The sequence below is a fragment of the Anser cygnoides genome, chromosome 10 (assembly GCF_040182565.1).
Source record: "Anser cygnoides isolate HZ-2024a breed goose chromosome 10, Taihu_goose_T2T_genome, whole genome shotgun sequence".
Lineage (NCBI taxonomy): Eukaryota > Metazoa > Chordata > Aves > Anseriformes > Anatidae > Anser > Anser cygnoides.
Window position 1 is genome coordinate 733,257 of NC_089882.1, and position 13,447 is coordinate 746,703.

The 13,447-nt window shown below is 35.4% G+C and overlaps 1 protein-coding gene across 21 annotated transcripts in view; it reads left to right on the top strand.

Annotated features, from left to right (window-relative positions):
• The window catches only part of ERC2 (ELKS/RAB6-interacting/CAST family member 2), a 523,782-nt gene that overhangs the window by 385,841 nt on the left and 124,494 nt on the right, over nucleotides 1-13,447 (top strand). For 20 of the 21 annotated variants that reach the window (XR_010834045.1, XM_048047550.2, XM_048047548.2 and 17 more), the window contains one exon: nucleotides 1,481-1,615. The exons of the other annotated variant lie outside the window; for it this stretch is intronic. Coding sequence is in view for 19 of the 20 variants with exons in the window: in XM_048047550.2 (XP_047903507.2) it covers nucleotides 1,481-1,615 (135 nt within the window). In the remaining variant the exon portion in view is untranslated. The remainder of the gene's footprint in view (nucleotides 1-1,480; nucleotides 1,616-13,447) is intronic. 21 annotated transcript variants of the gene reach the window in all.

Consider the following 13,447-nt stretch of genomic DNA (forward strand, 5'->3'; position numbering starts at 1 on the left):
TCTCATAGGATAATCTGTTTAGGAAGTAAATTTACCACATACTATCCCATGGACATTTCCAGTTGGAATACAGTTAGACCTGCTAGCATAGGAATATAACCAAATAAATGAGTTGTGTTTAAATTCATCTGTTTAATTTGGTCCTTTGGAACTGATTAGTTTGGGCAAAATCCTGGGGTAATGTGTTTTGACAGCATCCTCATTGGAGTTAATATGCATCCTGCCGCCTTGGAGCATGGGTAGAACTGTGACTTTTTGCAATTGACTTCAGACTCTTATCTTTAATGTCCTCCAAAGTGTCTGTGTGCAAAGTAGGCATGTTTGTGCATGACCTACTCAAGTGGTGTCCTCACAGAGAACTGACACAAAGTAGATAATGCTCCTTCAAGTGCAACCTTTCCCCTACAGAAAAAATGTGTCAGGGTTCAGATTAGTTTTTTGAAGATGACATTAAGTGTCTTTAGACTGCGATCTTCCTTTCAGCCATCTACTTAATACTAATTGTATATGCCTCGAATTGATTCTTCAAATTTTGGAAGAGGTCATTGAGAGCTGATGGCATTTTCTTCTTGGTTTTATCAGTGTAAGTAAGTAAAACTTGATTAGAAGTTAACAAGTTTGCCTGAGACAGCCTTCAGTGCTAGTAACAGAAAAAAAAAAGTGCTGTCTCCATTGGTATTGGGCAAGCAGGTAGTAAGATAGTCTTGGTTCTATGACTAAGGTTTGGGATATTCCAGTCTGCATATTTCATGGCATGGAATAGTTGTAATACTGATAAAGGGCAATGATATGTCTTGTTACCTCATGGTGACATCAATTGCATTATCTGTATGAGGCAGTAGCTTAAGCATAGATCTTGTTTTAAAGATTTATATCTAAGACTTACTTTCATTCGGTCCCATAATCACTTATTTGTCTAAGTGTCTGTGTCTGTATCAACTAGACTTAAGATTATTTTAACTTACTGTTTAGCAGGGTGATCCTGGCATACAACTTAAAAAAATAGCTAATATTTAGCTTTTTGCATAACTATTCATTATTGTTGTTGACTTGCCTCAGTAGATAACCGTAAATATTTGAAGAACACATAATATTCCTGTTGGTGAATTTTTGCAAGTTAATTAGTGAGACATAGTAATAGATTGAAGAAAAAAAAGACAAATGTTCTAAAATATCAAATTTAGGGAAGTTGAATGTGTTTGTTGACGCCCTTCAAACACAACATCCTTAATCATATCCTTTCCCGACTTCTTTGTGCAATTCTATATATGTGAAAACTGAGACAGATGTGTTCACATGCTTTGTTATCTTTTTCTATTTCTGTTTCCTTTTCTTCATGAGCCAGCAGGCCTGACTTCTACTGTTAGATCCTTGCAGCTACCGAAAAAAGAGTGAAGGAAGAGCTAAGATCTTGCCAAAACAGTATTGAATTAATATATTCCAGCATGTAATAAATTGTCTCGCTTTACATCCTAAATAGACACAAAACAGAATGAAACTTATGGCAGATAACTATGATGATGACCATCACCATTACCACCACCATCACCACCACCACCACCACCGATCTCCTGGGAGGCCACAACACTCCAACCACAGACCTTCTCCAGATCAGGTCAGTCACCTTTTCTCAACTTCAGTTTTACACTTTTACTATTTTGATACTTCAAGGTGAAACAAATATTCCAAAGAAATAATGAGCAATGTAAGTGATATGTTCTTTGAACAGAAATTAATAGCTCTGGTATTTACTTCCATGCCTGAAAGAATCTAAACATTTTGACTTTTTGTCTGGTGCTTTATATTTCTCTTCTCTATCTTTTTTAAAAGTTCCACAGCTATTTTCAGCATTTCATAATTCAACTTTTAGAGTAGAAAAGCAGTGGAAATTCTCATAACTAGAGTGATTTCAGAAGTATCCACTTTGGGGTTTATTTATTTATTTGTTTATTTAAAGTAAATGTATAAATCATTAGTATCTTAAAACTTATGCAGCTTTTCCCTCTGCCAACTTGTAAACCCCTAGTTCTAAACTGTTTTGAATGTATTTTTCTGTTGAAGCTATCAAATATCAGGTATAGTTTAAAATCAAGTGATACATTTTTAACTAGGCATGATGAACAAAATTTCAAGATGTTTTATTTTAAAAATGCTTAATGATTCAGTATTCTTCTTATAATATTATCCTTTTTAGAGTCCTGTGTTACAGGGCTGTCCTAATAAAATGGTCTTCTAAGGTCTGTAGATTGAGAATGGTGACATTGTTCAATTTGGAAATGGAACAATGGGAACTGGGAACCTTTTCCCCCAGTAGAAAAATAATCCCTAAGCCCAACACTGTTTTGATTTTGTAAATTTCAATATTTGTATACAAATAAATACAAATTTTAACATCTAAAACATTTTTTTAAAATACAAAACTCATTTGTTTTTATTGGTAGTAGTTTAGAACGTTAATGAAAGTTAAGTGAAAAGTAAAATGCAGAACTATTAAAACAAGTTGATTGTCACAGTTTTAAAGTAATAACAGTTATACAATATATGTTTGGAATTAAGAGGTCATGATGTTCTGTGGTTTATTAGCATTGCAACTGTCCTTTTTAATAATGCAGCATGGTTTTTCACATAATGTTGCTGTTCCTTCGGTAGGAAGAAATTTGCTAAGTGTCCAGTGTGCAACCTCAGTTTTATTTTTTGATGGGTTTGAAACAGATGTTTCTGAACAGAAAATGCTAGACCTCTTAATTTTGGAAGACCAGATCCACCAAAAACAATGTATCTGTTTTAATTTTATAATATTGATAATAATGGTATTATTGCTATTATTAACAATTATGTATTGCTATATTTATTATTATAATAGTATAGTTACTAGTTACATTAAATTATCATAACATTATAGTATTAAAAACAATTGAATTATTTATCCATCATGTAATTCTATAAATTACACATTGTATTTGTGTACATACACACCAAAATAGTATTTTAAATTCTAGTGACAACTTAATCTGTCCCTTCAAATCCCCTTCTGCCAGCAGCCATGTTTTTACGGTCCTTTATTAAGTATCTGTATCAGATACTCAACAATTTGTTATATTATAGAATGATGTGTGTGTACATGAATGTGTGTATGTATGTAAAAAAAATGCCACACCACAGGGAATACAAATGAAAGAAACTAGCCCTAGGAGATGAAATTTCAAGAAACAAACTTCTAATTTTGGAATTAAAACATACATGTAAGCCATGCTGCCAATATGTCATATGTTTCCAGCTGCTACTGGGTGACACTATTCCATTTCAAATTTTAAATTGCTTTGTATGGTGAGCTTGTCAGTTATGGATAGATGCCCTCCTGAAGATGACATTCAAATTTTAAGATAGACTTCTTTTCATGACTTGACTCTCTTTAGCGTACTACAATGGGTGAGAGTTGAAAACTGTACAAGTCTGGGGAGGAACTCAGTCAGGGTAGGACAAGGAAGAAAGGTATTCATATATGGATATATCTAGAGTTGGAAAAAACAATCTTTAGAAGCAAATAACTATTTTCCAGGTAGGGAACCCTGGGGAAAAATAAAACTTTTTTTTCTCTGAAAAATCCTTGTGTGCTGTTAAATTCATTCATAATTTCATAACGCCTGGGCTGAAATAAAAGGAAAAAAAACAGTGGTGAAGTTATAAATGAGATGTGTGATACACTACTTAGTCAGGAATAGGAGACAAATAGGCAAATTAAGCTTTCTTAGGATGACCACTAGAGCTCTACTAGCAGCAGGAACTGGTAAGTACAAGAAAGATCAATTTATTGAATACCAACTGAAAAACAAACAAAAAAACAACAACAACAACAAAATCAAAACCAAAATAACACAAAACCTAGACAATATAACATTGAAGTTCTTGGAACATGTTAAGAACTTTTGGAAAGAAAACTTTCAAAGGATATTAAGGACAACAACTACTATCTAGTTGTAGTTCTGATTCTGATTAACAGAGATAAGTTGGCTGACTATATATAAGAGAAGGCAAAATATTCTAAAAATGACCATGAACATTTGGCTTTTTGCAAGAAACAGAATGAACAGAACAGAATGAAGGCAAGATGTGTGGAAAAAAAAAAAGAAAGAAAAGAAACAACTACCTCTGTGTTACAAGCTAACATTTAGTGAAAGAGACTCTTTTCAATGCACAATAACAGGTTATTCAGAGAAAAGAACAGATAAGAAAAAAAAAGAAAAATCTGTATCAAAACTTCTTCAAGAAAGTATAAAAAAATTAAACATTATGAATGATGGAAATGATTAAAGATAAAGTAGACAAGTATAAAGAAGGTATAAAAGGTAGATACGGATGCAATCAGAAATACTAATATGCAAATAACTAATAATAATAACTAGCAAAAGAATGAAAAGCAGCAAGAAAAGACCCTATAAATATAGCAAAAAGGGCAACCTTTCTTGAAAAAAAAGGACACAAGTTGTTTATGCTTATGTGTTCTGGACTTTTTAATTTAAGTCTTAGTTTAAAAAACAACAACAAAAAACTTTAAAAATCTTTAATAACCTTTAATAGTAATTTTGCTATTTAGTGCAGTTACACAACAAGGCACAATTTTCAGGGAAAAACGAGGGATTAACAATCCATAAATAAAATAGTTGCATTCCCATTGGGAGAAGCCAATATATTTTGTTGTAGGGAGTATAAAATAGTAGCTGAAGTAGTCTCTGAACTATCTATGATTGTATTCAACAACTCTTGTATTGGACAAAAGGGACCCTAGGAGGATAAAGGCAAACACAGTACTTTACAAGTAAAACATATGGAGATTGATTTATCACTTTATTTTACATACTGTAAAAATTATGGAATAAATTATTAATCAGTGAGTCAATAGAAACCCAGTAGTCTCTTTACTGTTAATTTTCAGTAGCTTGGTGTCTGTATCAGACTGCATGATGTTATGTACCTATCTATATATATGTATCTATCCTAATGTTTATCAAATCATGTTATGCTTGCTTTGCTGTTATTTTTCCTAAAAGTTACCTGATCGTTTCCTAATCACGTAAATCAACCTGATAATTGATTACTATAATAAAACAGATAAGCTAGTCTTAAGTTGCATTCTTGAAGGTATGAAATGATGTATCTCTATGTACTCATTTTATTCTTGCACTCTTGTGACAGTTTTGGACCACAGTCTAAAACAGGATGCAGGTCTAGATGGCCCTTACATAGCATGGCCATTCTAAATTTAGTCTGTATTTGTCAATGACGAAGTATGTCAGGCAAATCTAATTTCCTTTCATATGGTTAACTGGCTTTGTGGCTAAAGAAGAAAATAGTAGCTGTGACATACTTTAAATTTGTAAGGGTTTGACACTGTACTATCATATATTTGTAATAACTAGGAGAGTGAAATGCATTACAATGATAAAAGCTATAACAATAAATAATATAATTTTAATTGAATTATGCATGAAATCAGCATGAGATGACTGTGCAACTGATATAAATAGCATGCTACGTAAAAAATTTCAGTTACTCATTGTCAGACAGGAGGGACATTTGCAGCAGGATGCTAAGAAGTCTGTCCTTTATCCACCTTTGTGGAGTATTTTTTAGAAATTATTTCAGTGATTAAATAGGAAGAACACATTTACTGTTGGTAATGAACGAAGCTGAAAGAAACTGCAGGCATAGTAGGAGCAGATAACCTGCTCAATAAACTGTTCCAGTCTCAATAAACAGCTCAAGTCTTAATAAACTGGAGAGAAAGTCTGAAATGAGTAAACTGAAGTTCAGTAAAAAGAAGTCCATTTGGAAGAGAAACTTCACATGTACTGAGGCAATACAATGGCAAAAGAAATATAATCTGGATTGCAAGCAGTATATGGCAACAATGGAATACCATTGCAGTGAAGTTAGATCTAATTCTGTAATGGGATGTAATGCTGGAAAAGAAGCAGGAAGTAATTATTCTGTTCTTTTGAGCATTGGTGAGACCTCATCTGAAAATGTGTATACAGTTGTGAACACCATGCTTTAAGAAAGATAGACAAATTGGAAAGGGACAAAAGGAGAGCAATAAGAATGATAGGAGTTTTAGAAAACATGACCTATGAGGAAGGCTTAAAGAACTGGGTTTGTTTAGTCTAGAAAGTTCTAAAGGCGAGTCATAAGTCTTCTAATACGTAAAATGTTGTTGTAAAGAAGACGATGATCGATTGTGTTCCAGTGCCCACTGTAGAAAGACTAGGAGTGGTAAATTTAATTTATACCAAGAATAACTAGGTTAGCCATTTAAAAAAGAAAACAAAACAAAAAAACACATCTTCTTAACTATGTGTGTAACAAATCTGTAAGTCAAAAGAAACATGAACATTCTTTAATGTGGATGTAATAGAAGCTCATTTCTTGGAAATTTTAGAGAACAGGTTAGACAAATATCTGTTGCACATGATAACAGCTTTACTTAATCTCGTGTTGGTGCACTGAGCTTGGATGAGATGTTCTCCTGAAGTACTGCCATTCTTAAATTTCCAGACTGTGAACAGTGGATTAACCTAGCAAACGTTTAATTGTAAGGCAAACAAATAGGAGTTTCATAGCAAAATCCTGGCTGAATAGTCTTTCTGAGAACAGCAAAGTCAATGATAATTATGAGTGAACTCAAGTAATTGCTTTAGCTTATGTTTTTCAATAATAATAATAATAATTATTATTATTATTTACTATGTTGTATTATTTAGCATTCCATACAGCACTTTTTTTTTTTAATGGCAATTTGATTGCCATGTGCCATGCAAACCTGTATTTTCCATTCAATAGTGTATTAAACGTAAATTCTAGATATGTAGTTTTTGGTGACTGTGGTCCAACCCACTGTTGATGGTGTGAAACAACAGAACAAATTGGAAAAATAATAAACTTGCAAATGATCCCAGGACATTTTTTATTTTGTAAGAAAAAAAGGATGTGGTGTTTATTGTAGGATAAATGCCATTTAATTTTGTACATGTTAGGGAAGGTTTTTGAAAGTTTTCTCAGAAATCCCAGAGAAGGAAGAGGCAGTTGAACATGCAAGGTTAATGTTGAAACATTTCCCATTTCTGTGTATAACATTGGATTTTCTAACTTATGTTGCTACATTTATGTAAAGAAATACTTGTATGCTACGAGATATGGTGGTAAAAGTATGTGCATGTGTATTTTAATACATATTTTTAAGGAAGAATAAGATGTTTCACACTTACTGATGTAAAGCACTGTGACTCTATACCCCCTTTAAAGAGGGTGGTGTATCACCAGTCTCTTGGAAGAAAAATATACATATATCCTACTGGAAACAGGAATACTTTTTGTGTGTGCTATTTGGTTCAGCTATTGATATTTTGTTTTTATGATCATGTTTTCATTATAATTGTTATTCAATATCCTATCCATCTATGGGCATTGTACAGCATCATAGTTCTAGAATTAGAAATAGGGTCTCCAATTTCTCTTGAAGGAATTGGTTGTGCACTGTTCTCAGATATAATAGATGTAACAAGCTTTTTCTCTTTTTATGTGATTAGGTCTGTCTGCTGCTAGAGAACAAAACCAGGTTTTCAACCACTTCTTGCCTCTATCCGCTCTTTTTTCACACTGCTGTTTAGAGAGAAATATGAGTTGGAAATCTATTTTGCCCCTGGACCTTAAGTCTGGGGAAGATACGAAAACTTCATAAGCAGTAGGATGATTCTAACTCTCCTCTGCCCATACATATAGTCACGTTACAGGGAGTCACAATGTGTTCCCTAGTTATGTTGGTACATCTGATTTTTATTTGATACAAACAAATTTCCATGAAGTGAGTGCTGCTATATCAGTAACATTGCAATTTTAACCATTTTACTAGTCTTTAAAACACTTGTAAAAAAAAGGCAACCAGGCGATCAGGCCCAGTCAGCATGGGTTTATGAAAGGTGGGTCCTGCTTGATGAACCTGATCTCCTATGACCAAGTGACGCGCTTGGTGGATGAGGGGAAGGCTGTGGATGTGATCTACCTTGACTTCAGTAAGGCTTTTGACACCATTTCCCACAACATTCTCTTCAAGAAACTGGCTGCTCGTGGCTTGGACTGGCGTACGCTTTGTTGGGTTAAAAACTGGCTGGATGGCCGGGCCCAAAGAGTTGTGGTGAATGGAGCCAAATCCAGCTGGAGGCCAGTTACTAGTGGAGTCCCCCAGGTCTCAGTGCTGGGGCCAGTCCTCTTTAATATCTTTATCGATGACCTGGATGAGGGGATTGAGTGCACCCTCAGTAAGTTTGCAGATGACACCAAGTTAGGTGCGTGTCAATCTGCTCGAGGGAAGGAAGGCTCTGCAGGAGGATCTGGATAGGCTGGACCGATGGGCTGAGGTCAACTGCGTGAAGTTCAACAAGGCCAAGTGCCGGGTCCTGCATCTGGGGCGTAACAACCCCAAGCAGCGCTACAGGCTGGGAGATGAGTGGTTGGAAAGCTGCCTGGCAGAGAAGGACCTGGGAGTACTGGTTGATAGTCGGCTGAATATGAGCCAGCAGTGTGCTCAGGTGGCCAAGAAAGCCAACAGCATCCTGGCTTGCATAAGAAGCAGTGTGGCCAGCAGGTCTAGGGAGTTGATTGTCCCCCTGTACTCGGCTCTGGTGAGGCCGCACCTCGAGTATTGTGTTCAGCTTTGGGCCCCTCTCTACAAGAAGGACATGGAGGTGCTCGAGCGAGTCCAGAGAAGGGCAACGAAGCTGGTGAGGGGTCTGGAGAACAAGTCTTACGAGGAGCGGCTGAGGGAGCTGGGGTTGTTTAGCCTGGAGAAGAGGAGGCTCAGGGGAGACCTCATCGCTCTCTATAGGTACCTTAAAGGAGGCTGTAGAGAGGTGGGGGTTGGTCTATTCTCCCACGTGCCTGGTGACAGGACGAGGGGGAATGGGCTAAAGTTGCGCCAGGGGAGGTTTAGGTTGGATGTTAGGAAGAACTTCTTTACTGAAAGGGTTGTTAGGCATTGGAATGGGCTGCCCAGGGAGGTGGTTGAGTCGCCATCCCTGGAGGTCTTTAAAAGACGTTTAGATGTAGCCCTTAGTGATATGGTTTAGTAGAGGACTTGTTAGTGTTAGGACAGAGGTTGGACTAGATGATCTTGGAGGTCTCTTCCAACCTAGACGATTCTGTGATTCTGTGAAAAGATAATTTTGCAGTTTCGCACTACAAATTTAAATTTATTCTCTTCAGTTTGGGTTTGAGAGTTGGCAAACTTTCTTAAATTTCACCTGAAAATATTTTGGCAGTCAGTGGGTATCCTGGAGTGCAGGTGTAGTGTTCTTAGCAAGAATATAACTTAATTTAATAAACATTCTGTACTAGCTTCAGTTTCCAAGGGGTTGTAATATGTAGCCTGTTGTAGAGTGCATTACAGTAATCTAATCTGTATTTTTGCATCCAATATCTCTCTGGAACAGACAAAAGACATATCTAGATAAATTTGAACTTCTAGAACATATCCAGATAAATTTGAACTTCTAGAACTTCTAGAAACCATCCTGCCCGATAGCCTAGATAGCATCATCACGAAGCTTCCTGTCCAACTTCCCAGCTCTCTTTCGCTTCTCACTTCTAAACGCTTACCCTTTTTCCTCAGTAACTTTTTCCCTGGGCCCCTTTTGCCAATGTCATTCTTCAGTTTTCTTCCTTGTATTGAAAATATTGTGGAGGAAGTGCCTGTCTGTATCACAAAAGTGAACATGCTGTTGAAGCGAAGTGATGTTACTGAAGAAAGTTGATAGAAATAGACACAATATTATTTCCTACCAAAGGTGCCTTTCTGTACTGCACTCCTTTTGTCTTTCTTGTCTTACTTTCAGAATTGTAACAAATAGAGAATGCTGTCTCAGAAACCACAAGCCTGGTCAAATTGAGACATCTCATTCCCTTTTGGTTTTGTAATCTCAGATTCCTTTCTGCCCCTCCAATTTTGTATAGTATTCTGACTTTTAGGCTGATAGACCACAGTCACTCATATTCACTTACTATTAATTTCCCTTGGCATTTTACATTTCTTGTTATCTCTGAAGCATTCCTTAACTTATTGTCATGTATGACAGATCTCCAGCTCTAGAATGGTCTCCACATAAAAAAACAGCATTCTTTTGCTGTCACCCAGGTCTTTATTGTTAAGATTCATAACATCTTTTCTATGTGGTTAAAAGGTCCTGAGTTCAAGTTGCTGTTTGTGGACTACGTGGTACAAAATGTACTTGATTATTTAAATTAAAAACAGGATCTCTCTATAAAAAAGGGAATTAGAAGAAGTTATGTAGGTAAGCTGGGACATTTATGTTTCTAGGCTATACTTCAGTTAGTTTGACAGCATTCTTAATATGAAGTTATATATTTGAGAGGCCATATGAAGAATTTGATTCTGTGTCCAAACAGTGGAAGACTAAAGGTAAGACATCCAAAGAATTTTCATACTTTAGGACTTCATTGTCAATCCTGATGACTATATGAACTATCAAATCTTCTTACTGCTTAAAGAGCTGGAGATTTTGAGAGACATAAAATGCAAGGTGTTTCTCATTTCATGAGTTCCCTGAATGCCAAAGCTGTTGTTGAGTCAAAGTCGTATGCTTCACTTCATGATCACCAAGGCTACAAATTTATTTTAATTTTGTTTTATGATGACAGATGATATTGTCATAAAAAGGATTTAGATTTTGAGAAAGTATCAATATCATAAGCTGTGCTATAAAACTGTAAGATCTGTCTGCTTTCCAGAAAGTTGGCCCTGTTCTTAAAAGCTGTAATTGAGGATGGAATGTCACGTGGTGGTGTATGCATGTAGCCTGTCCTTTTACATCTTTTTAATCCAGTCTGGCTGCACAGAGATTGTGTTCCTATCAAAAACATTTTTGATGGCACTTCTACAAGGCAGTGGTGGTTAGAAGTAGATAATTACAAACTCACAATCATAATTTCCATTATTCTGTTTTTCTGAAATCTCAGCAAAGCGGCCAAAAATATAGTTCAAGGTTTCCGAACTATCCTTTTATCAAAAGGAAAAGTCCTCCTCACTAAGACATTGATGTGGCAGTGCGTATCCATGAAGTTTCTGTTAATAACATTCTCCAGTAAGGAAGTCAACTTGTTTTTAAAGAACTGTCTATCTGATATCTGTCTTAGTATTAGATCCACATAGTTTTAAAAATCTTTTCTCGTTAATTTGAGAAAAGAAATTGAATGCAGTGATGCATGAAACTTAACAGTCTAACTGTTATAAAATAGTACTGTACGACTTCTTTTTGCAAGTTTTAGAAGACCATGTGCTGTTAGACAGTGTTTATTGATTTGTGAAGTGGTGACTGATCTTGGAAACAGCTCATCAGCTGGAACTGCTAAATATTCTTGAAGTTGCTGAAAGAAGAAATGTGAAAAACACAGTACAGTTCAGATGAGTTTTTGTTTGAGGTGGATGACTTTGAAATCAGAGCCATAGGACAGTCGAATAATGATTGTTATTTTAGTGTCTGGATCCTGACTGGCAAATCACTGTATTGATCCATATATAATTTTAGGGGAAAAGAGTACATGCTACTTTGTTTATTTTGGCAGCCCTGGCTATTAGCACAATGCCTTATATTCTGTGGCAATACTGGAATGTTGCCAACCTTAAACTCCTGAATACGCCCCAGGAATACTGAAACTGGGATTTGTCTTTAAAACAAAAACAAAACAAAACAAAACAAAAAGCCCACAACTTTAGAAGGTGATCAAACATAACAACAACAAAAGGTTATTTAGGTTATTTTAGCTTATTCAAATGACCATGATTGTTTGAAAACTGTGAAATTATTCACATTTCCTTAGACCATGAATAGAAAGTCCAATCTCAGCAGAAGTTCAGTGTGTATGGAAAACTGAATTATCATATTAGGGACGTTTCTGCAACATCAAAACTTTGTCTTTCAGTTGTTCGGGAAAGAAACAAAACTAAGCGGAAAACCCTAAAGTACCAGTGTTTTAGTGTATAAAAGAAGTGATATGATATAGCTGTTTAATGCAGTAAATCAGAATTACTGGCTCCTTCCCTGACCCAGATTTTGTTTAATATCTGTGTTTCTTTATCCTGTATGTTTACACATTGTATTTGGGCAGGTGTGGGCTTGCTCTTGTCTGTTCACTAAATGTACATGAGCTTGTTCTGCTGGTGCCTCAAGCTGCAAGGAAGCACGCAATTGCGTTAGTACAGTGCTGAGCCTGCACTAAGCTCATTGGAGTCACATGGATTTATTTAATTTAGGAATCTGGGCAGGGCAAGGTTTGCTTGTCGGTACATTCAATATAAACAATCCCAGGCATATCCACTCTAAATAACTAGCATCGTGCTGAATTAATTACTGCTTACAGATCTAAGAAGCGCTGTGCAAATTAGTCACATAAATACTTTCACATTTTTAAGTATTTCCTCTAATTTTTCATCTTTGCTATGCATATTCTCCCTCTGGAACAAAGAACTTGTGATTCACATCACAGAGTGCTGAGACATGTTGAAGTGAATGTAATAAAATCCTATTTATATCCTGGTCACACTTAAAAAGTCAGTTCTCCTATTAAATTGTATGCAGTTATCATAGCTATATTGTTTATTATAAACACGTTCCTAAATGGCAAATGCGTTTCTTCTAATGAGGATGTTGTTTTTGTTTAGAATTTCCCAGAACCAATAAGTCTTATCATATGCTCATTTCGATAGATACAAGATTTTTGCCTCTGATGTCTAGCAAGCTATTTCTATCTACTTTAACCTAAAAAGAAAACCAAAGTGTTTTTCCATAGAAACTTGCAGCCCAGATTATAAGGATAATGAGAGTGGTTTCAGACATAAATTTCTTTGTAGATTGCATCATACCTGTGATGGAGAAAAAGAAAGAGCCTTGAAATATGAGTCTGCTCCAAGTTGAAATTTGTCTTTCAGGGCTTCTCTAGTTCTTAGTTTTGGTATATTACTATTTACAGTAACAAATGTGTTCAGTTTCTTATGTTATTTGTATAAAAGCCAATAGAAATGTGTAATATTTGTGAATGCTTTTGTTATTTTTACCTCTTAATTGTGATTACATTGTATCCAGATGGTTTTTCAAATACCTTTTAATCATATTAAATTCATAATTTGACTAAGAGGCCAGCTAAACTGGAGTAGTATTAAAAGTAACAAGTAGAATGCAGGTTTTGCTGTCTATGATACCTCCAGGAGATGGATTTTGTACATTGAAAAGTCATACCTCTCCTTTGCTTACAGAAATGAATTTATTTTATGTTTTGAGGTTTAGTGAATGTGATATAATGTATACATACTGCTCAGTGTGTATATTTATATATATATCTATATTTATATGTTAACTTTGCAGTCTTTTCCACATATGGAAGA